Source organism: Macrobrachium rosenbergii, chromosome 14 (assembly GCF_040412425.1).
Source record: "Macrobrachium rosenbergii isolate ZJJX-2024 chromosome 14, ASM4041242v1, whole genome shotgun sequence".
In the NCBI taxonomy this organism is placed as follows: domain Eukaryota; kingdom Metazoa; phylum Arthropoda; class Malacostraca; order Decapoda; family Palaemonidae; genus Macrobrachium; species Macrobrachium rosenbergii.
Window position 1 is genome coordinate 13,566,540 of NC_089754.1, and position 23,763 is coordinate 13,590,302.

At 34.2% G+C, this 23,763-nt stretch overlaps 1 protein-coding gene across 1 annotated transcript in view; it reads right to left on the minus strand.

Moving 5' to 3' along the window:
* The window catches only part of LOC136845724 (mucin-17-like), a 97,347-nt gene that overhangs the window by 58,925 nt on the left and 14,659 nt on the right, over window positions 1–23,763 (minus strand). Inside the window, 1 exon segment of the mRNA XM_067115925.1 lies at window positions 7,878–7,925. Coding sequence (XP_066972026.1) covers window positions 7,878–7,899 — 22 coding nt within the window. The 5' untranslated portion in view covers window positions 7,900–7,925.

Sequence of the window (23,763 nt, forward strand, 5' to 3'; positions counted from 1 at the left end):
ATATTAGGTCAGCACTAAACGGCGTAAAAATCGCAGTTGTGCAATGCCTTTTCTAAGAGATAATGATAAATGACATTTCTCTTATTTTTAAGTGCTTCCCCTTTCACTATGAGTAAGCTCATGGCCGACGGACGTCTGATTAAATTCTGGAGGTTTTATTCGAGGCCTCGTGTCTTGTCGCGATGTGTTTGTTGATTTTACAAGGTTTGGGAAATTGTCGTACTCCCAGCAGCATTCACTTTTAGGGCAAAGACACAAACAATACATACACAAAAAATCGGAGAGAGAGAGAGAGAGAGATTAGAATGTTTTGGATCATATATCCATCAGATGAATTTTAAAATCTTTTATATTTCTGTACTGATATACTTTTCTTTAGAAAAAGAAAATTATATATATCAATCTTCTCATTATTGTTATTTTTTCTTCTTCTTCTTCTTCTTCTTCTTCTTCTTCTTCTTATTATTATTATTATTATTATTATTATTATTATTATTATTATTATTATTATTATTATTATTATTATTATTATTATTATTATTATTATTAGCAGTAGTAGTACTAGTAGTAATAGTAGCAGAGGTAATAGCTATTAATCAGTGAAGTAAAAAAAAAAACGAAATAGTTACGACAAAACTATTCATAAGCTCGTACCTATGGGAACAGGTAGCTTAGTGAGCATCATGAAATTTCCAAGAGCAAAATAGTTACATAAAGATCTACCAAAAAATTAACCAGTGTGCTAACATAAAAAAATCGTATGACTTCGTTTTGCTGTGTATGTATGTCTGGCGGATGAATAAATAAACAAATCAGCTGAAAAAAGGGTACCGCAATTTCCTGATTAAACTGCACAAATGGCAAATAACCAAAATGATTCTGAACACTGTTACTTCATAGTCTTCAGCCTCTTCTCAGTGTGGTGTAGCAGGGCGGGCAAATGACCCGTGTCCTTTGACAACAGTGTTCCACAAATTGTTTGAGTTAAGATAATATACCCTGGATGATGGCTGTGGTTTGGAATTCTAATAAGGTTTGTAAGAAACAAATAAATTGAAGGAGTAATGATCACGGATGAGTATATTTTCAACCAAGGTGATCTGAGAAGCAGATTAAAAATCGAAAGTTCATTTGTTTCAGTTAATCGAGTATCAGAAGCGTTAAAGGACAATCACAGCCTTTGTTTTCATCCAGATATTACATTTGCTCAAATGCATATGTGCTGGATTCGTATAGATGGTCACGCTAAAACGAATTTACGATACGTGCTGTGAATATTTGCAGTTCTTGTTGAATTGTTTTTCCAGAGGAAAAGTTTATACTGAAGTAATGGTGGTGTAAACGCTTGTAATTTTAACTGTAAGTAGTTTTTAAGAAATGACGAAGAATAACTTTAATCTGATCGAAAGTCGGTGAATGATTTAGACCATAGCTTTGTGTTGTTTTACAATTATGCTATCGCATTTTATGGAATTAGGTTTCATGGGGAAGTCAGTCAAAATCAGCATAATAACTTATTGACGAGCGAAATGACACCTGATGTAATGCAGAATGAAGATATAAAAATCCTGTGGTTCCAATAATCATCTCTGGACATTTAGCTTGAAGGTCTTTTAACTTATCGTACATGATACCCTAACTTTACTTTGGATGTTCTCTTAACTATTGCTATATCCTATCAATGTTGACATGAGATAATGGAACTTGGTCTTTTCGTTATTCATCATATATCAACTTCCTTATCCTGTATTTTCTTTGGTTTTATTTTTCTGTAAAAGAAAACTATTGTGCCGACTTTTTCTGTCCGCCCGCACTTTTTCTGCCCGCCCTCAGATCTTAAAAACTACTGAGGCTAGAGGGCTGTAAATTGGTATGTTGATCATCCACCCTCCAACCAACAAACATACCAAATTGCAGCCCTGTAGCCTCAGTAGTTTCTATTCTATTTAAGGTTAAAGTTAGCCGTGATCGTGCATCTGGCACCGCTACAGGTGCTAACAACACAGGCCACCACCGGGCCGTGGCTGAAAGTTTCATGGGCCTCGGCTGAGAGTTTCATGGGACATGGCTGAGAGTTTTACACTGGATTATTCGCTGTACAGAAAACTCGATTGCGCCGAAGAAACTTTGAAGCGTTTTTTACTTTTTTGTGCATCTTCAGTTGATCTTTTTTGATTTTTTTTTTTTTTTTTTTTTTTTTTTCAAAACAAAGCTGTTTGAGAAACGGTGACACCATCATCAGTAAGGACTCCACTTAAGCCTTAACATGAACAGACCCTTGCTAAAGTGAGTATCGCTTTTAGCGTGACGGTAAACATGATGCTTACACGAGCGCTTAAAAATCCGGGGCTCAATAGCAGTCCTGGCAACCGCGTCACTTGAGAAATCTCGACCAGCTGGTGAAAAGCGGGAAACGGTCAGACAGCAATGTCTTGTTCTCAAGAGCGTGAACGAGCAGCGTAGAGCATTAGTCAAATATTGGTCACTGACTGTTGAAGTCTCAAGTGGTGGCACCGCGCATAAACTACTTTTTCCGTTTGGAATAAAGAGAAAGCATCACAATACTTTGGCTGGAGTAATTAAGGACTGAATATGATTGCATAAAGCGACTAATATTAATGCAAGCGTAATTTTAAAAGTTGTGGTAAACGTAAAATGTGTGTGGAACTTTTAAAATGAAAATTTATGGGTTAAGAATCAGCATAGAAAAAGGACTTTCAAAATCGTGCAATGTGCACGCTCAATGGCTAAATGTCTTTAATTCCTGCCTATATCTCTGGGCTGGTAAGAGGCTAGGAAACCCCTATAATTTAGCTAAAATTTATTGGCTGATGCTTGACTTCTTTCTGGAATGTCATTTTTTTTATTATGCGTAAACAGCCGTTTTTAATGTTGTTCAGAGAGAGAATGATAAACATCAACGTTAATACTATAGATATCATTAATATCATATCAATGGTAGAATTAATACTGAAAGTGTTTGTTTGACAGGAAAGAAAGGGATAAAACTAAGACTGTATTGCACCGGGACTATGCTTCCGAGGAAAATCAGACGTAAAAACAGGAAAAAGCTGACCAATCACAGTGAAAGTATCACAGTCCAAAATTCGAATGAATGGCGCAAAATGTATGATCAAATGACTGTGCAAAATACTTAAACTCTTACATTAACTTCAGTATCCACAGATTGTCAAATCCTGGTTCTGGCGGAGCGAAGCGAAGGGCTCCAAGATTATTGTCATTATTGTCATTAGAAGTGTACATTCTTATGGAACAACTTCCTAAAAATAAAGACTATTCGTTTTGTTAATTTCAAAGAATGTGATTTGTAGCTTTGCATTCAGTGGATGGAGCCAGATTAGGCGTAAAACTGCAAATGAGGATGTATTTTCGCAAACTTTTCTGACACTGAAAGAAAACTATTGATAAAATTGTTCTTAGGGTTTATCACTGTCGGATAAATACACTTTCATAATCCTCTGACGTAAACAATAAAAACAAGTTAAAAATGCGCCGAAGTTTCTTCGGCGCAGTAGAGTTTTCTGTACAGCCATACACCGTATGATCAAGGCCACCGAAAATACCGTAGATCTATCTTTAGGTGGTCTCGGTATAATGCTGTATGAGCCGCGATCCATGAAACTTTAACCACGGCCCGGTGGGGGTCTATCCTATATAGCGATTATGGCTAACTTAACCTTAAATGAAATAAAAACTACTGAGGCTAGAGGGCTGCAGTTTGGTATGTTTGATTGGAGGGTGGGTGATCAACATACCAATTTGCAGCTCTCTAGCCTCAGTGATTTTCAAGATCTGAGGGCGGACAGAATAAAGTGCTGACAGACAGACAAAGCTGGCACAACAGTTTTCTTTTACTGAAAACTTTAGTTAAATCCGGAAACTTTATCCTTTCGAACTAAATTTTCATATAAAAATTTTTTTTTAAATACGACGAAATCAATGTAAACAATAGTTGTTTTCAAATCCAATAAAATTTAACCAAGATACAACAATTCAGAGCATTGAGTCTAAGTCAGCAACACGCTAGTGGTGTCACTGATTTTTAATTTCTGTATTTATTTAAATTTTAAGGAAATTTCAGAATACAATTGCAATTGTATATAGCTATGGTAATTTAGGAAATGATTACTCTCAGACTCAAAAAGACATTGGATTTTCTCAAATTATAACTAGATAAAAAATGATTAAAATGTTAAAAAATATTTAAGCAATGAATTTTCTCACATTGTTTGTAACTAAAAAATGGTTTCAGTATTAAGCTTTTTAGTGTTCTACCGAAACCGTCAGAAATTTGCAAATGAATTTTCTCAGATTTTACCCAAATCTGAGGAGAGACAGTCTCCCAGATGGTACGGTAAGAGATAGAGGAAAGAAGGGGCTCAAACTTTTCATCATACAAGAAATCTCTTGAGTGAAATTTTCCCAATTTACCAAAATCTAAAAGAAAATAGGTTTTCTAAAAAAAAAAAAAAGATAATAAAAATTACTAAGAACAAATGAACAGTGAATGTTCTAATATTTGAAAAACATTAAGAAATTTGAACGATAAGTTTCTCAGATCTGTTGAATTTTCACGGAAAATGCTCTAAACTTATTTATTATTTGTAAATATCGGTGAATCATAAAACTTTCCCAGTTTTCATCAAGATCATTCTATAAATTTCTGTTCAAAACAAATTAGATTATCAAATTTTATTTACATTCATGTAGATTTAATTAAGGACCAACTTTACAAAATATAAAAGAGCATAAAATTCCTAAAAGTTTTCCTTCAATATAACAGTCCGTTAATATTTGGTTAAGTTCTACCAAAATGGAGAAGACCCCGAAATTTTCTCAAATTCATCCAGAATCTAGCAGATCATAAATTTCCTCATTTCTAAACTTTGAGATCACCAATTTTTCTGGATTCCCATTAAATCTCAAAAGCCTGAAATTTTCCAGTGTACCAAGATGTAAAAGGGCCTAAAATTTTCTCAGATTTCAAATATTATAAAAGAATATTGTTTCCTTTCATATTATAATGAATAATAAAAATGCATACATTTTCTGAAATTCCGCTATCATGTCCTGAAATTTTAAGAATTAACGTTCTTTAGATAATCAAAACAGTAGGAACTAATATTTAATCAAACTTTCATCAAGCTTTGAAGCGTAGTTTCTAGACTGAGAAATATAAAAAGGAACTTGACATTAGAATGAGGGGAGCTAAAAAAAAAAACTGTGGAGGTCTTAAAGATGGTTCCTTCTTAAATTCGAACAAAGATGATGAGACTTCGAGAAAATATCTTCATGAAAAGAGAACCAAGATCTTCATTCTTGCAATATGTCAAATTCTTATCAGGAGTTTGATTGGTACTTTTTTTTTGAGTGGTCGTAGCCATATCAGACATAAATGAAAACCAGTCGTTAATCGTGATGAACATGGAATCAAGACCGCTAGTCTTCCGATCAGCGAAGTAGTCGGACAGGTGGCCGCTAATAAATAACAAATGAAGAAGATTCATATGAGTAAAATAAAGCAAAGAAAATTTGTTTATGCATCAACTGTCACTGTAGAACATAAGCGTATATTCTTTACGCGTCGGCGTCTCGGTTATGAAGCACATGCAGATACAGTGTACGTTTATCACTAGTCATACAGGAGTAATAAATTCCAAAGTATTTCTAAATAACTGAAGTTCAATTGTAAGAAGACTGAACTCTCTAAAGAGGAAACTGTTTCTTTTTTCTTTCTCCTTTGTCTTTTTACTGACTGATATTTCCTCATTGCAGGACTTTAACGTGAATACAGGAACAAGGGATTTTTGTCAGTTCTAATAGGAAATTGATGGTCAGTCTGAAATGACGCAATGGGTGAGGCAAGACGAGAAAGTCACTGAAATAAAACTAAAAGTGACTGATGGAGAGAATGACTCGATGAGAATTTAGGTTTAATAATAGCATGGAAAGAAGTCGGTGATCGTTACTTGAAGGGACGTTGAAGTCACCTTGGTCTTTGGGTTTTCCATTTATTTTTAGGAAGTTTTCCCAGGCGTCGTTCCTCTATTTATGTAGATTATATACACCGGATTGAAGACTCTTTTTGCAAGTCTCTTACTGTGTTCTTCAAATAAAGTTTATTACTTTCTGTTGACAGAAGGAGACGGAGAAAGTATAAATAAATACATGAGTTGAAACCATTTGTCATGTTTTCACTGCATTCTTGCAAACGTTGTCGTTAATAGGTATAATAATCTTGTTACCCCGAGAAACTGTTTCTTAAAATGAAAAAGAAAAATAAGAAGAAAAAAATGACGAAGGCTTAGTTGTTATTATGAGACCACTCGTATTTACGGTAGTCAGCCAACCACCAATTAGATAATTTCGAAAACCTTTCTTTCTCGCTTTCTTTCACCCCACAAATTCAGTTTCTCCCTCCTATCTTCCTCGCCTATCTTGTTTTCTTTTTTACGAAATCTCTTAACCGTTAGCAACGCACCGGTATTCCGCACACACTCTCTCCGTCAGAATCTCACCCATCCACGCCCTGCGGGACGGCAAACTCTTTAATGAGCTGGCAGCCAAGCATGACCTTAAACTTTCTCCTTTTAGTGACGATGGAGTTTGCTTTCATAACAAGAGATGGATTTAACCGTGAGACGTTGACGCCTGCTGCCACCGGGTCTGGCGCCTCCGGGAAACAGGACACGACAGCGTGGAAAGAGGTGAAAATAAATGATGTCGAATCCCTTCAATTTAAATGACGCTCCGACAAATGTCACGGCAAATGACTGAATTTTATGCGACATTCTTATAGCCTATATTGTATTGGATATTTTTTTCGTCGAGAGAGAGAGAGAGAGAGAGAGAGATTTCCGCTAACTATTAATTATTTCGCAAATTTGGGGGGAAAGATGTTTGAAGGATACCGTCCCAAAAGGCGCCATTTCAAAAACTAACAACCACCAACTAATAAGTTCCAAGAAGAGAAGAAAGAACGATGTAGCCCACTGACGTAAAAGATAATATCTAGGAGCGATCGCCACGAAAGCTGAAACACATAGCCGGAGGTGACGTTCCTCAGAAAAGAGGTTCCTTGAAAAAGACGTCCATCATCACAGGTGAAGGAGCTCTCGGTGAAGTCGAAAGTTCTCCGGTGGGGTGCATGGGAAAGTCGAAGACTTATCATCTGAATTAAGTGATGACTTCTATTTATGCAACAATAGCAGAGATGTGCATGTCAGTATCACTTTTTATAACATCCGTACATGGAGAGAGAGAGAGTGCAAAAGATTCATATATGGAAAATGATGCAAAGGAAATTGTTATCTGCATAGTCTGTGCCTAGTAGAACGTGAATGTATATTCTTAAGATAGCATATTCTTAAGATACACATACATGAAGTATATTCTTAAGATACACATGTAGGCCTACATAGACACACGTTACATCTGTTTATACAACTAAGTTAAGGCTAGTCATAGAGAGATAAGAAATTCCAAAGAATTTCTAAATGATTAAACGTCAGTTGTGAAAATCTAGCTCATAAAAAGAAGACTAAAGAATGAAGTCGACGTGAAGAGTTATGAGGAGAAACTGAACTAGAGAGCTGGCCGAGGAATCTTGGGATTTGTCCTTTGGGCATAGTGTTCCTGAATATCTCTTCAGACAACGGTTTCAGATTCTCTCTCTCTCTCTCTCTCTCTCTCTCTCTCTCTCTCTCTCTCTCTCTCTCTCTCCTTAGCTTTGGTTATAATTGTCCTGTCAGAAAATCTAACAAATAAATAATTGTTGAAAACAACAATCCAATTTTTATCAATGTGAGATACACAAGATTCCTTATTACTTTTCTCTACAACTACGTTTTACTTACCTATAAAAAGTGATAACTTCATCTTCTGATGCTGTGCTTCTTCTGAACCTGAAAAAAGAAAGTGATCATTAACATAAAACAAAGTCTAAAAACTAAATCATTGTGTATTTTAACTCATCCAAACCAGTGGCGGTTTTCTTCGTTGGTTCGCTTTCTTTATCTAATAATGACGTCATCCTAATTGTCTTTCTAAACTTTTAGAGATGTGTTTACTTCTAAAATTGTGAAGTGACATAATTGTCCTGCGATATTTAAAGTGACAGTGGTAGGGATAGTCTATTGCCAATCCTCAAAATTATAAAACTTTAGGACACATTAGTAGATCTTCAAATCTGTATATCCTTTTCTGGTTTTATCATTTCCTGTATCAATGTTTTTTTTATACAAAACGTTCTTTGAGTTTCCAAGTATTTTCCTTTGAGGCCGGAAGGGGTACAAGTCAAAGGAAGTCTGTGAAGCAATGAAATGATATAAATAATCTTAAAGGTTTTAGGGTTAATGATGCGGTATTTTGTAAGTCGCCGGAAGGTGATGGAGGGCGAGTTCTGTAACGGTCACCTTGTTATCCCTTAGCTAAAAGAGAGAGTCCCAATAATTCTCTTCGCACACAAAAGGCATTAGCACCTGCAAAGCCAGCTTTCTCTTTCACCTTTATTTCATCGCATCATCTTTCGTCATGTTTATCAATATTTTCATTACTACTGTCATTCATGTTTGTGTAAGGAACGTGTCCAACAACTTTCTCCAAACAAATTCAAGTGAAAATTGCACCAAGTCCGTCTGTCCTCGTTGTGCCCATTGTCCAGAAGTTTTCATCTCTTGTCAGTTTTATCAGCAGCTTCATTAATACTGTCAGTCATGCTCTTAAATGAAGTTTTGAATTATCCAGGAACTTTCTACAACCGATTTCACGTGAATAATCCTCTGCCCTTGCCCAAGGAATAGAAATTGTTCACTCTTATCGCCTGAGTCCATCGATATCTTCTGTCAGGTAATGATACGCTCGAGTGCGCGGCAGTACGTTCTGCTGTTTTGTAGTCTTAACCCATCCGAGACCTTGACTTTGAAATTGGTTTCATGGCATGTGCAAAATAGTTATGAATTAGTCTGTAAATGATAAATGCTTTTTCTGTTATAAATACAAAGTGCTTTCTGATCGAAAATATTATGAGAAAGAGAGAGAAACCAAATTTATTTAGTATAATTCATATTGTCAGAAAGTACTTGGTGGATTTAAAATTTCAGATTCGTTTTGCAATATCTAAGATATTCGCTTTGAAGTTTTCCATGTCCCTTCATAGAAGGAAAAAGAAATTTGTGTGCTGATAGGAGATAAGTTCAGTAACAATAAAGGAAACGGTAATTGAAACACGCAATCTCTTTAAAAGTAAAAAAGAAAAAACATGAATTCAAAACTTCTACAGCATTAGTCTAATCGTTTTCAAAATCCCATCGCTCTTTTCACATTCTACACCCCTAAATTGAACGCCGCACCCACTACCCACCCCCCCCTCACACAAACACACACACAAACTGCATTTCTAGAATAATCTTTCCTCTGAACACTTTTGCCAACACCGTCAACATATCTTTATCTTAGAGCTTTGTCCATTTTCGCAGTGATACCAGATTTTGCACCCCTTTCCCAAGCAAGTTTAATCATTTTCATTATTCTTTAACATAGTTAAACCTCAAATTAGTTCGATCCAACTTTTCTCTCTTTTACAACGTCGTCATCTCTCAACAGAGCTTACATGTTACACATTCCTTTGAAATAACACCATACGCACCCAGCACATCTGCTCCACTTCGTAAATATTTGATGTGTATTCTTGTATCCGAACAGCCTTGCTGAAAAGCGAAAGGCTAGGACTCGTTGTAATTAATGCTGCTAAGGTGTGAACTGGGTAAGACGAATATGTATGTATATATATATATATATATATATATATATATATATATATATATATATATATATATATATATATATATATATATATATCTGTGTGTGTGGGAAATCACAAACCTTTAACGTGCTATCAAATTTGCAGGTTCACCACAAGAAGGGGAAAATGCAAAGCTAAGTACAGATTATTTTTGTGTAATTGTTACACATTTTCAAGGTATACGGAATAAAGTAAGAGAAATTTTTTTCATAAGAAAACTTTACGTAAGAAAAAGAAAATCCTTTAAACATACGAAAAATGTTAGAATAAGTAATAATAACACATCTGAAAAGTCCATTTTCAACACAAACAAGCTAAGTCACAAACAATTCAGATCATAATAAAGTATACTTATTCAGTGTACCCTGAAAATGTATAACAATTACAGGAAAGTAGTCGGCGCTTAGTTTTTAATGTTCTCCTCCTTATGGCGAACCTGCATAGATACATACGCGCACGCACACAGACGAATATGTACGAGTATATTGTTACGAATTCGATTTCATAACACTCAGTATTCATTTTAATATACTACACAATATATAAAACAAATAAAAAAAAAGCATATCAAAACATATTTCAGAATCACATGATACACAATTTATCTGTAAGAAAAGGCATTTTAAAATCATATCATCATATTTAGCAACAAATGACGAATCTGCAAGCAAACATCAAAAATTTCACAGAGACATATATCATATTTGCAGAATGGTTATATATATTATAACACATTATAATCATATATATATATATATATATATATATATATATATATATATATATATATATATATATATATATATATATATATATATATATATATATATATATATATATATATATATTGTTCGAATCCTGCTACAGGACATCAGAATGACTTCATATTCTTGCATTTTGGATCTAAGGCTTTGTAGCGATGAGCGTATCCAAAAAGTGTGAAGAATTCGAGAAGTTAAGAGGGCATTATGGTTACTATAATTACATCACATTTATATCTACAGTATATATATATATATATATATATATATATATATATATATATATATATATATATATATATATATATATATATATATATATATATATATATTATATATATATATATGTATATAGTACATACACATAGATGCGATTTATATATGAAGACAAAGGGGAACTGAAATAACGCAGATCTAATATTTATTCCTAATACTTTCTTTCATCCGAGATTCCGTCATTTTTTGTTCTGTGACTTTGTGATGCAAGTTGGTCAAAGTTTTGTAAATTTAATAGATATTAACCCTGCTATACTGTGCGTAAATGTGTGTGTGTGTGTGTGTGTGTGAGAGAGAGAGAGAGAGAGCGAAAGTTGAGGGCCATCATTAGGGCCACATGACTATACCGCCTAAAACGCATTTGGTGGTGGTCTTTGATGGTGAACTTCCCTCTTTCTCTCCTTCTCCTTCTTCTTCTTCCTGAATTATGAAGACGTAAGAGGTTGGTATCATCCAGATGTCGACCATCCGATTCCACAACAGACAGGAAGCTCATCTAGGTCTAACAGACAGTTCGTAGCTCTCGGCAATGCCGTGTGAGAAACGACCAACCTTTTAAATTTATTATATTTCTTTTTTATATTTTTTTAATTTTTTTTTTCCGCGGAAATACACACTCACAATGGGTTTAATCTCTGTCATTAGAATTATTTTTCCGGTCTCATCATCTGAAAGAGGAGTAACACAAAGCTCTCGATGCTTCACGCTGATTGGTTAATTTTAGGGCGATTTTGGTGCGTTGCACAGATGGTCTTCGTATAGTGTAACTGGACGAGCGTTAAATGATTGTTCCGTTCTTTATGGAATTTGCAGACAGGAAATTATTTGGCTTTGTTATTCATAATAAAGTCAAGATAAAAAGGTTTGTGGTGCGCATCGCATATACTAAAGTTTACAGGGTGAAGTGTACATATATATATATATATATATATATATATATATATATATATATATATATATATATATATATATATATATATATATGTGTGTGTGTGTGTGTATATCATGTGTGTGTGGTCATAAGATTATACAGTATATATATATTTTCTACCTGATACTATATTTATATATGATAACGAACGCAGTATATATATATATATATATATATATATATATATATTTTTTCCGTTTAGATATATAGGGTCATAAGGTTAGAGCCTTATATAGGTATTAGGCTGCTAATCTTGTGCCATTTTCTTGACCCTACCTGACACTGGCACCTATTTACAGCTGGATCATTCAAACTGATGAACTAATGAAAAAGTTAATCCCTCTTCATATATATATATATATATATATATATATATATATATATATATATATATATATATATATATGTGTGTGTGTGTGTGTGTGTGTGTGTTTATATACAGTATATATATATATATATGTGTGTGTGTGTCTGTGTGTGTATGCATATGTCTATATATTAGAATTTTATGCAATGTCTGAAACCTCTCTCTCTCTCTCTCTCTCTCTCTCTCTCTCTCTCTCTCTCTCTCTCTCTCTCTCTCTCTGTGCGCTGTATAGCTATAGAGTGTCTCTTTCTTCAGAATTATCCGTATATCAATTTCTCTGTGTTCTTTTCTCGCTCCAGATAAAAAATTTCACTTCCTATCAAATTTCAGAACTCTCCGCCAAAGTATAGAATCGAGTTTCCTGTGAGCCACTTTCTACAATGACGGAAGGAACGTGGACGATTAAGGGGTATATTTACCTTCTCCACATCGGTCGTTTGATAACACTTTATAGAAAGAGACACAGACTGGCACGGTCAATCTAACTTAGAAGTATATTTACACTTTCCCCGCCCGTCGCACCGCTGAGATTGCTTGTTGTAGTGTGCGATATGGAGACTCGCTAAACGCTAGTCTCAAAAAATATATACTCGTATACAAGCAAACAGACAGAAATTAAGGTGTGAATTCTTCATCTCCGATAGATGAACAATGATAAAAGCAGCTATTTCCGAACCAGAGCAAATGAAAATGGATAGTCAGACAGACAGACGGACAAAGAGAAATTTGCTAATAAAAACTAAAACCTGTGCAAGTTGTAACATTACTCATCTCAGAGCCATCATGACACAGACATTAAACATCTTCATAGCTCTACAGAAAAAGGCCCAACACTGTAATTGTCATTGGCAAGAGTAAAGGCTCTATATTTAAAGCTCGTGAAAGTTTATTTTGCGCATCAGTTTTGTTATTGTACTTTTTTCTATAGACGCGTTCTTCACAGTTCTTTGGGGTATTGTCTCTTTATCTTTATTTTTTTGCTAAATGAATTCTATTTTTAGAAAAGTTTCTGTAGAGAAGGATGTCAAATTACTATTAACGAATTTCCAACAACAACGGTAACAATAATATAAATTATGGTATTATTCAAAATTATATTTCAATAATAACGGTGTAAATTATAATAAGGATAATAACGCTGGCTTGTGAATTAGGCTGCGGTTCAGAGAAGTGCAGTAGGCTACCAACCACATCCGATATATATATATATATATATATATATATATATATATATATATATATATATATATATATATATATATATATATATATATATATATATATATATATGTGTGTGTGCACGCGTGTGTAGAGATGTGCTTTCACGTGTGTTTATTATGAACCGGAGAGCTAATACCTTTTAGATATATATATATATATATATATATATATATATATATATATATATATATATATATATATGTGTGTGTGTGTGTGTGTGTGTGTGTGTGTAAGACGTTGACTATATTATTCTTTTGCTTAGGTAACGAAACAACCCTATCCTATTCGTATAATTAAGTAAACCAAGACAGTGCTGAATGAACAATGTTTGCACGAAGCACCCAATATCTTTACTTACTCGTAGAATATTGAAGTCAAGATTTTTAATAATGGCGAGGGCATGTACGTAACTGCGAACGGACAGGACTTCGATTTTTCCTTCAGCACTGGGTGCTGGGTGCAGAAGCATAAGTGCTGGACTCACCTACAGTAAGATTGCAGAAAATGTGGCCGTATGACGCTGCCTTTAGGTAAAATTGTTTCCATAAGGTGGGTGTCGGCATTTAAGAAGTGGTTTAACTTGGACCTTTTGTTTTCCACGCCACCTTTGGGCAAACGTTTATTCTAATTGTCTATGGCAACATTCTGGAGTATTTGTGTTTTTTTTTTTTGTTTGTAGCCCATATTTTCCTGTTTGTTATGTCACTTATAACGTAATTTGTCGAATTATGACCTTGAAAACGAAGAAAAAGAATTTTTAAGTAATTTTCTTCTTTGTTAACCGGTACACGTAATAAACAATGCTCATTTAAGTTGATGGAAAATAACAGAACTGGTTTCATTCTGCCGTAAATTCCAGTGACCAGGGACACTTGATGATATGGGAATTGTTTACAATTTACATGTAGTGTCCGACGAAGACTAAATGTCTGCCCATTGTAAATTGCACGTTATTTGTTTCGGAAGGAAATCGCTGTCTCGCCGTAAAATACATGAGAAAGTTAAGAAGTCGAGGCTAAATAATTACCCGAATAGATCAAATTTTTAAGGAAATAGAAGCACAGCAGGATATAAAGGGAAGGGAATACATACCACAGCTTACACCCAGATGCACAAAACACACACATGTATATATATGTATATATGTATGTATTTAATATATATATAAATATATATATATATAAATATACATATATATATTATATATATTATATATATGTATATATATATACACATATATTTATACATATATGTATGTATGTATAACTGAATCACGAAAATAAGCAACGTGATGAATTATATAAACAAAGGTAATGCCACGAAGGAAAGTGAAACGATGGAGTGGGGCCTTTCGACTTACTGTCCTTTATTTAGCAGACTGCTAAGTAAAGGCCTAGCACCACTCCGTCGTTTCACTTTCCTTCGTGGCATTGCCTTTATTTTATATATATATATATATATATATATATATATATATATATATATATATATATATATATATATATATAATAATGAAAAAGATAGAGTAGCAATCACATGTAAAGTATCAAATATGCTGCACAGCCTCGACTATCATAAAATTAAGTTATTTCATTGCAAACGTAACGATCATTGTTGAAGATGAAATGACTGTTAGTAGCCCCAACAGCAGAGGATGATCAGCCTTATACTCGTACAACTCGTAACTGATTCAGTTAGTTTAAGCAATAAGAAGGATCCTTTACACAATGTGACGATGAATTTTATTATTATTATTTTATTATTATTATTATTATTATTCAAAATTTTTAAACATTCCTACGAAAGAAGAAAAACAGAGAGAAGATAATAAACAATTAAACAATAAAGTGTAGTAAGTTAGAAGTAGATGGACGGTAAATTTTGCGTTTTGTATTATTCTGTTAGTGTCAAAATACATGGTCGTACATACAGATCGCTTAAGGAGGAAGAGTTTTATTGGTACAAAGCCAACTGAACCTAAAACAGATGGTCTTCGGCGAAAATATGAAAGCAACACTTTCTGAAAGCGTTATTTTTCTTTAGCACCTTAAATTTCTTCTTTGCGGTCATTTGTAGAATCATTGAAGAATGTTCTGTGTTTTACTGTATTTCATCTGTGTAAAGGATGTTCCGTGGCAAAATTATTATCATGATAATGCACTTTAACAAGTAAAGCAAATGATGCTTTATATTCATGATTTTCATAATCCCCTTTTTTGTTTTTTTTTTATAAATTGCTGTTGTCTGTTTTCCTGTGCAAAGTTTACTTACATCATTTTTATCATCTGAGTTTTGCGTGATATAGAGTCAGTAAAGTTAAATAAATTTAAAGACACTTATGTATTTCTCCACCTATTTAGGATATGTGTTATAATGTCAAAAAGTTAGACCGTCTCTAGTTATCAATAACTTTGAAAGAAGGACCAAAACCTTTTGAGATTCATGTAAGCAACCTGGCAGTGCTTGAAAAGAATCAAAGGTACTTGTAAAAGTTTAAATTTGTACAAAAAGGCCGCATACAAACAATAAACGTTTTTGTAAAGGAAACATGTAAGATTCACAAATCAATTCTCACGGATCATAGGTTTCTCGGTAAGTAAGATTATTTATAGTAACAATAGAAAAGAAGTATGATGACTAAACATTTTGAAACAACCTCAGTAACAGGAAACTTTTAAGTAATGGCGAACGTTTGAGGTGAACATTCATATGCATATGTGACTATATGGAATCCGCTTTTATGCTTACAAATGCATATACTGAGGTAAAAAAACCTAAAACGTTTCAGAATGTGGAAGGTATACATTGCATGTGTTTTTGACAGGATGAGACACTCTTTAGCAGTACTTGTATTCTATTTGGTAATGCTCGGACGTGTAAGAACACAGTTACCACTACTTCAAGACCATCATATTCTTATTTCCTTCACGTCGAAAAACTTCCTGGAAAAACAAAAAAAGGCAGAAAAAGTCTTCACATAATATTATTCTCATCCACGGACGTGTAATTCACCGAAATTCACACGTGACTATGCATTTTCAAATTCCCTTCGGTCACTCGTTAGCTGTTGAGTTCCCCTGTGACTGGTCTTCAAGTACATTACTAAAGAATCTCAAGGCCGCGCCGTGAGAAAAATATCGCCTTGCCTCTCACGCGCCGAGTCTAAGCAAGTCATCCAGAAGCATTCACCCACAGCTCAACTCGGACATTTTCTTCGCCTGCGCTTTGGCTGCGCGTGGATGTTTCTTCTCTTACATTTACTCTCCTCTTTCTTTTTGTTATTGTGCTTATATTAAATGCTTTTGTATATTGAATATTTACAGGTCAGATACCAACCAGAGTTTGTTTATGTCTTCTGTTTTATTAGCTCCCTTGTCCTTTTCTTTTTTACATTTATTTTAATTCTTGTGCGTGCTTCGAATGTTTATTTATTAACACGTCGTCTAAAAACATTCACATAGAGTTCCAGATTGACATTTTTGCCAACCTATTTTTTTGTGCCTTCCTTCTTTTCTTTAATTATTAATTTATTTCGTTTCTACATTCCTGTTTGATGTTTACGTGTGACTGTAAGGCTTCTGTATGGATAATCAAATGTCACTTGAAAGCATTCACCTAAATTTCAATTTTAATTTTCCCCTTGATAGTTTTGTTCCTTCCTTCGATTTCCGTTCTTTGTAAACTGTTTTATAATCCTTATTGGCACGTTTAAAGATACCGTTCCAGTTTCAAACATTTTTATTTGTTCCCTTTTTTCTTCCTTTTAATCCTGTTTCTTATCATAAAGCTTATTTATAGTTATTTTGCACGTGTATTTTTCATTTAATGCGGAAGATGTGTTTTAAAAAACTAGAGCTTCTGTTAAGAAGTTTTTCATTTTAATTGCTCCGCAATCTCAAAATATTTATTTATAGCTCTACGTAGCTTTGTTCTTTTCCTACCTTTACTCAAATTTTATTTACTCCTTTTGTTTTTTGCTTGTGGATTTCTTCTTTTCTTTTTTTTATTGAAAGAATTTTGTTTGGTCAAGACCGTCGATAATTTTCCTATTTGAGAAATTTAATTCAATATTCCCTATCAACACAATGTCAACTGCTTTAATGGGTGTAATTAAAATCAGATTCGTTTTTTCTCTCTCTCTCTCCACATCTAAGTAATCTTGGACCACTAAGTAACGAACGAATGCGCCACTTTCGATGGAATGCGCAACCGGACGTTGTTTTTCGCCAATCACTCCAGCGCACTGAGCGTTTTCTAAGTCTTTGAAGCGAAAACGGAAGGTTTTCAGACCTTGACCAGCTAGCTACACCCAATTAAGGGGCGTCTCTGACAGAAATCTCAGGTAACCATCAACTAGCAATGTATGTATTCGATGTATGTATAGATTTTGTATTATATTTCTTACAGACTTTTACATTCAGTATTATCTTATTTTCTTAAAGCCCATTCATCTATGAAGGTGAACTCATGAGAGCCGCATGCTTCGAATGAATTCGATGAATGCGTTTTTTTATTTCATTTTGAATGTGATGTTAGCAGGAAGACGAAACTACCAGTTCGAATCAAGTGTTTCAATTTTTCTTTCGTAGATTGATGTATTTTATGCTCGATACGGAATAACTCACGTGATATTTACACACACTCACACACACATACATACATACATATATAAATATATATATATGTATATATATATATATATATATATATATATATATATATATATATATATTATATGTGTGTGTGTGTGTAAATGTATATATGTGTTCATGTATATTTATATATATATATATATATATATATATATATATATATATATATATATATATATATATATATATATATATATATATATATATATATATATAGGGAGGGCGACGAGGGTTAGGAAAATTACAGCTGTGCATGCAATATAGAAAACAGAGGGACGGTAAAAAGGGACGTAATTGTAGACTTGGTGATAGGGTGAAATGTTGCAGAGAAAGGTGAAAGAGTTTGAAAGTGTTTGTCAGCATAAAAAACTGAAAATAGATATTTGTAAAAGAGTAAGATCATAAGATACCATGGAGGTATGGATAGCTGAAGAATGGAAGTGGATGATTTCCAAATATATTTTGGAGTAATTGCTACAGAAGATGGTAAGATTAAAGAAGAGGTGACTCACAAAAAAGGTAAAGCAAGGGAGGCAGCAGGATTGTAGGATTGTAGGCTGATGAAAAGAATGTGCTATTCGAAAGGTCTGGATAGGTAGAAATGTGACGGAGAATGTGTTGGCTAGATGGATAGAGGAGGTGTTGAAGCAGAGTTCCATAATATCCAGGACGAGTCCGAGTGTATTGGAGGTAAAGGTGAGTGGCACAGTGTTTGGAGGGGTGGTTGACCTCCTTACAATGTGCTTTCGGAGTTAGTTCCTTAAACAGATCTGCAGACTAAGTACGGTACACTCTGGAAGTTTATCCCCTCGTTACGGGTAGATATATCAAGCAGCTGATATTGGTATCCTGCCAAGAGAATCAGTTCCTTTATGCAGCATTTAAAGGATGAACGTATTAGTGCCTGATGTCTCTATTTTACTGAGAAGCCGCTATGTTAAGAGTAAATAGAATATATATATATATATATATATATATATATATATATATATATATATATATATATATATATATATATATATATATATACAGTATATTGTATACGAGTAGGTGTGGCTATGGTTCTTTCAAGGACATGTTGCCCCGGAAGATGGAAAGGGTAAATATGCTTAATGATGGGAAAGTCTAGTTGAACACGCCCGTGGCGATCTAATCATCTTGTCAATAGCTTGAAACGGCTTCCCTTGCAAGAGCCAACACAATAAAAAGGGGCAAGTTATGTAACACATCTCCAAATGGACACGATATTCAGTGCAAAATACCAGTTGAATAAAGTAAGGGTCCTCATCCTTCAGTTACTCGCTTTTTCGATACCTGAGTGAAAAGCAATTCATTTGTGAACGACGTGCTGGATAGTAAACGGAACCGTAGTGGGAAGATTTTTCTTATAGCTTTCCTCTTTTGAAGTTACAAGTGCTTAAACGCTTATGAGCAATTGCATTAATATTCATAATTCATAATTAGCCACGTGTTACAAGCTTACCAATCAGCTATCATGGTGGAGGTGGGATGATTTCGATTCTTAGTACAAAAACCTGAATTCGACATATACAGTACATGTACAGCTGAGCCAGTATTATCTTATAATTCTCCTGATGGGTCAGTGGTCAGTGTCACTGCATTATCGTTTTTCCCAACCAGGCAGCAGTTCCAATCCCATTGGTGATGAAGTACTTATATTCCCCTTTGGTGTAAGTGATTCCTAAGGTATAGTGAATTGGATATTAAACGAGATTTGTAGTGTAATATTTGTACTTATATATATATATATATATATATATATATATATATATATATATATATATATATATATATATATATATATAGATATATATATACTGTATATATATATATGTATATATATATATATATATATATATATATATATATGTGTGTGTGTGTGTGTGTGTGTGTGTGCACGTGTGTTTGTGTTACAGGGAATATGTGAAATCCATGGATCTCACGAAATCCCTAGGGAATTTGTGAAATGACCAATGTGTTTAGAAACATTTGATCCCCGAGGGCTAGTACTAAACATGGCGAAACAATGATTTATCTACACTGTTTCGCGGTGTTTAGTACAAGCCCTGGGGGATCAAATGCACTTGGGGACATTTGATCGCCCAGGGATTAGTACCAAATACGGCGAAATACATTAAACCCACAGGGTCTAGTACTAAACATGGCGAAACAGCGAAGATAAATAATTGTTTCGCCATGTTTAGTACTAGCCCTCAGGGATCAAATGTTCCTAAGCGAATTGGTCCTTTCACAAATTTCCCAGGGATTTCGTGAAATCCCTGGATTTCCATATTCATATTCACTGTAACACACACACACACACACACATATATATATATATGCATACATATATATATATATATATATATATATATATATATATATATATATATATATACACACACACACACACACACACATATATATATATATATATATATATATATATATATATATATATAGTAACCAGATATAAATAGGATACAAGATTGACAGGAATAATTATAAAAGAAATTACCAAAAGATAAAACAGGTTTAGGAGAGAATTCTATCACGCTTTATTGTATTCAGTAAAGAATTGCTATCACTGAGTTATTGTAAAGAAAGAGAATGTTTATACGTGTATGCCCTCAAGGCTGCATATTGTTTTTAATATTATCATTAAATTTGAAGTTTCAAAGGCGCTTTTCTAAAGAATGCCTTGCGAAATTCGAGAAATGCTGAAGGAAATGGGGGACCTCAATATCACTAGATCCTAATTTACTCCCTTTTTTTATCATGTAAATTGTGACATTTCTGGAATAAAAAAAAATAACGATATCGATGTCATTCTTACAGGTAATAGGAAATTTACCTCTATGATATCAAAAAGGATAGAGACTGCATGAAATGGAATAGGGGAAAATTCTAAGATTCTCCGCCGCCAGTGGACGAACGCTCTGCACTGTGTAGGGGCCTGAGGCCTATTCATTTTCTTCCTAAAACCTCCACTCCATGTCAGCCAGTCAGGATGCATACATACATGTATTAAGACTTGTAGTTTTGTAGCATGTCAATTTTTCTATTTGCTGTTTCAACAAGGGTTTTCTATAAAAAAAATATTAGTTTGTAAGGCTGCAGCTAAGACATATCCAAACTTAAAAGCCTCAGTGTCGCCGAGATGTAAGGGTTAAAAGATATACACCCACATGTATAAAAAAGCAAACTCTTACTACAATTCATAGGTTATCATCCAGACCCTGTATGCATTGTTGGATATATAAACTTGAAGCATTTTCACTCAAAAAATTTAAAGCTTTTATTGAAAACTGAAAAATCTACTGTAGTGGTTGTAGATGTGACGCTGAACGCCACGTTACTGACTGGCGCTTTGATACAACAAACAAGAATGAATCGAGCCCCCTTGAATTGGAAACAAATCCCAACAAGTACCATAAATAGAGAAAGAGATAACAAAAGAATGGAATTTATCAAAGCCTTGAACGGCTTGAACAAGAACATCTACAGTGTAAAAAAGGCTTTGCTGTAACTTGCTCTCAGATGCTAACTAACTACAACGCACTTTTCAATTTAATGTACTCTTGACTAAAGGCTATGCTCGGGTTTTATGAGCTATGGGGGCTTCGTGTTTCTATTATGAGATTCATTTGCTTTCAGTTCTTCGAAAAACATTCTCTCTCTCTCTCTCTCTCTCTCTCTCTCTCTCTCTCTCTCTCTCTCTCTCTCTCTCTGTCATACTACTACTACTGCTACTACTACATTTTTAACACACGGGTAAATGCAGAATCTTTTCCGCAGTTCCTAAACATTAATCTTACATTTTTCTAGTCACAACTATAAATCATGGTTTTACCTTGAAACGTTTTCTATTTTTTTCCGGTCGGGGAACGTTTAATTGGCCATCTCCTCTTTCTCTCATTGCCTTTGGCGGAAATACTGAAAGTAATCCATAAGAGCCGTAACTTATGACACCATTTTTTTTTTTTTTCAGAAACTCCACCGTGAGTCTATACAATCATGCCGGTCCCAAGTTCTGATAAAAAGGATAAGTTTATTTTGATTTCTTAACATGAGTAATTAGCGCTGAACAACAAGGGTCATCCATGTCAAAAATAATGTTGAGAGCTCAACTCTACTTAGTTTTTTGGCAAAAAAAAAAAAAAAAAAAAAAAAGCAAGTACAAACTTGATCAGTCTATTGCAAAATACAGTAGGTCATAAGGTCCGAAAGCCCTCAGGGTAAGAGTTAAGTAACCACATTTTTCTCTGAAAATGGCTGAAAGAGGAACTGGCTACAGTAAACTGCTCAAAATAGAATTATCTGTGTCATATATTATGAATTTCTTCAACGAAGTTTACCGGATTCTTTTTTATGAGTCAAATTTCACCAGTTGTATCCAGGTTTATATTTAGATAGGAAAGTGCGAAGCTTCGCAGAAAGATAAAAACACTTCAATGCGCCTCTGGAATTTACTCGGTGTCAGCTGCGGTGGTCAGATGATTCAAGTTTATCGACAGAAAATTATATTTCGAATTCACGAGTCACTGACATAATCAGCAAAGTTGTGATCTCGAAGAGAGAAATTGGGAGCACCTACTTTACGAGAGAGAGAGAGCACAAAAACACATGTTTACCTCATTCATTGGGGAAAAAATGTCAGGAATGGGTGCACATCAAGAAATAGAATAACGCAAGAGAATGGAAGAAAAACCATATAAAAAAACTGAAGAGCCGTTGGAGAGGCAGGCGGCGTTGACAGTGTTCTTGACCTACACCGGTGCCGTGACGACTGAAAACTAGATAATATGATTTTATTTTATTTTTGTCTTTATCTCTGTACAACTCAAAACCTTGGCCACGCCTTCCGTTCTCGAAGTATTTCCTAATATTTTTTGGCCATTATCTAAGTATAAAAGAATGACAATCAATAGGTTTTAGAAACCAGTTCATTTACTCTTGTACGTGTTAAGAGTTCGGCTGCCAGGAACAGAAGCAGGTAGTGAGGAAAGCGTTTCTCTCCTGTCTGCCTACTATGCTTTATAAAGCTGCGGTTTCTGTAATTATGAGTTGCCTTCAATAACACACCATGGCTTTCTCGCCTCGTTGAACAGTATCTATTTATGTCTTTGAGATCTCTCGTGTTTTTCATTTTGCTCTCATTATTTTTGTTTACGTCATCGGACTTTATTCGTTCTTTTTGTCCTATTTTTGAATACTGTAATCTCGTTGGCACGATTCTTTTCTTTCAAATAATTCAGATGTGTTTTAGCGTTTTAATATCCTTTTTTTTTTTATTTCTTGAGATCTTTATTACGATTTTCACATTTTCTGGTTCATAATAAATCATTCATGAATTTTTAACCTCATGTCGGTCGTGAGCCCAGATAAAAAAGGAGCACTGAGGGTAGGGTTACCATTCACGCCTTGAAAGTTGCGTCAAATCCTTGTGGTCTGGTGCAAGGGTAATGGGATATAATGAGGCACGAAACCCTAATGGGATATAATGAGGCACAGAAACCCTAACAAAGAGTCTCGGTGGTCTCGCTTATACTCGGCCTAATTATGATTAAGAATAAAGTAAGCAGAGATGCCATTAACTTGCTATCTACTCAGAAGCTGATAAAATTAATGTTATAAATGAAAACAATATTTAACTAATTGTAATTGTAATTTGTGCAAAGACACATACAGAATCAGAATGGATGATCCCG